The 2,009-nt window shown below is 44.9% G+C and overlaps 1 protein-coding gene across 1 annotated transcript; it reads right to left on the reverse strand.

Annotated features, from left to right (window-relative positions):
- Window positions 1–1,052: 1,052 nt before the first annotated feature.
- Window positions 1,053–1,754, reverse strand: LOC147957236 (uncharacterized). The gene is made up of 2 exons (XM_087537888.1): window positions 1,502–1,754; window positions 1,053–1,394 (listed from the first exon to the last, which is right to left on the reverse strand). Exons 1-2 carry the CDS (start codon window positions 1,679–1,681, stop codon window positions 1,053–1,055), a joined length of 522 nt encoding a protein of 173 aa, XP_087394014.1. The 5' UTR covers window positions 1,682–1,754.
- Between the last annotated feature and the right edge of the window lie 255 nt (window positions 1,755–2,009).

Raw genomic sequence — 2,009 nt, forward strand, 5'->3', positions numbered from 1 at the left:
AGTTGTTCGAGTGCGAGTCTTTCTATCTATCTAGCTTGTGTTTGTGTTGGTTCGGGCGTGTGTGCCCGTGTCTTCTATCTATCTAGTTTTAATTATTTTCCTTTCATGTTTTATGAACTATATGTTGTAAGGGGATGCCCCTCTATATGTTCTATCTATCTATGCTACTAGGGTACCCGATGCCCCTCTATCATGCTATCTATTAATGTTTTTTCGGGCCTAAAGTTTCTCCATTGCATTTTATTTATGTGGCCATGTGTACTAAAAAAATGCACTAAAACATGATCCAATCATATAAGTTGTTGTTAGCACGTGTCTAGTTAATTATCTTCCTTTTATGTTTTATGCACTATATGTTGTAAGGGGATGCCCCTCTATGTTGTAAGGAGATGCTACTAGGGGCACACTAGATGTCTTCTTTTTTTGAGAGGGGCACAACCTTTTTCGGTTAAAACACACGAGTAAAAACTTTGAAAACACCATAGCACAAATCAATTTTTTTTAAAATGGTGCTTGGTTGAAATAAACTAGAACCAAACAATTGCAACCTTTTTGGTTCACAAAGACTGCAAGTTAGACTACTAACTAGAACCAACCTTTTGTTTTAGCCGAAACAACACGGGACCCTACCATCGGGCACGATAGCTTATGCATAAAAATAGCTCATATAATTATCAGATGAGTTATCTCAAAAAAGGTGACTGCAGGAAACTTAAAATTTGTGAAATAACCTAAAGCCGAAAAGATATATCGATGCCAATAACCGTGTGCACTTTTTTTTTGCACTAGCTACACTTCTTTTATCAATGGGCCTGGATATGTTCTATTCGGCCCTGCCTAACTTCTATATGGGCCTGGCCTCTTCGGGCAACTATGGACGAACCTTTTTTTCCTTTTCTCCCTCTACCACTGAAACTGAAACTGGTGACGAACTGAAGAACTGAAAAAACGGGGCCGAAACAGAGTGGAGAAGACATGCCGAATTCGTACACAGTGCAACACTTTTATTCAAATGTACATATCATTACGATTACAAATGATGCCCAATCTATTCACTTATGACTAATTATCATCACATAAACAAATGCGAGAGCAATTACACAAACATAAAAAAGTCCGGCCATTAGTCCCATCAAATTTCCATGCTTCTGCAATTCGATGAGTTTCTTCATCTGCTTGTTCAGCTTCTTCAGCTCTGCCGTCACTCCTGCATCCCCCACAGTAGCCCCAATGGACTGGGCAGATCCAGGGGCCCCAGATCCAGACGCGCCCGATCCAAACTTGCCCAACTTCTCCGCCTCCAACGGTAAATCGAGCTCCCCTGATGCACCCTCCAGTTGAATCCGCTCTATGTACTCATCTAGCCACTCAAAATGGGTGCATTGCTTCAATATCTGAAATTGGAAAGATGAACCCTAAATCCTAAATCCGATGAAAAATTGGGCAAATATGAAATTGGGAGACAAAAACCAAATTGGCATATTGAGAAGTAAAATCTCACCTTTCCCTGCTCTGGTTTGCTCTCGCATTTCACGAATTCCTGCCCAAGGTTGCTATTCTTGTCGGTCGTTGTGACTAGCCGCTTCAGGGGTGCGATGCGTGGGCATGCAGGGCACCTTGTCATGGGCACTGCGCCATAGCGCGGCCATGAGCGGCGGGAGGCTGAAGCGGAGCTCGACATTGTTAGGTCGCGGCCCGGAACGGCGTTGCTGCGCGTCGTCGCCGGAGAAGAAGAACAACAACGGTCGGGGAGGGGGGAGGGGGTGTGGGAGGATGGGCTCGGGTGCTGCACGGCTCGGGGCACGGCTCGGTGTCCTCTTGTACCAATGCTGACCTGGATAAGTTAGTGGGTCCCACGCTATGGGTCCCGCTCACCTGACCAATGTTGAGTTGGATAAGTTAGTGGGTCCCACGCTGTGGGTCCCGCTCACCTGATTCGAGTTTTAAACATATGTCTTTGGATTAGGCAGCAGTGCCGCATGGGAGCTATTTTTTCCAACGCAAATGTC

This window comes from Triticum urartu, chromosome 7A (assembly GCF_056163025.1).
Source record: "Triticum urartu cultivar PI428250 chromosome 7A, HENAU_Tu73, whole genome shotgun sequence".
NCBI lineage: Eukaryota > Viridiplantae > Streptophyta > Magnoliopsida > Poales > Poaceae > Triticum > Triticum urartu.

What these genes read in the sequence shown, in the direction of transcription:
- LOC147957236 (XM_087537888.1), bottom strand. Translation starts at nt 1,681, where the DNA reads ATGTCGAGCTCCGCTTCAGCCTCCCGCCGCTCATGGCCGCGCTATGGC. An exon ending in GCAAACCAGAGCAGGGAAAG is followed by an intron (nt 1,395 to 1,501) that starts GTGAGATTTTAC and finishes TTCCAATTTCAG; the next exon opens with ATATTGAAGCAATGCACCCA.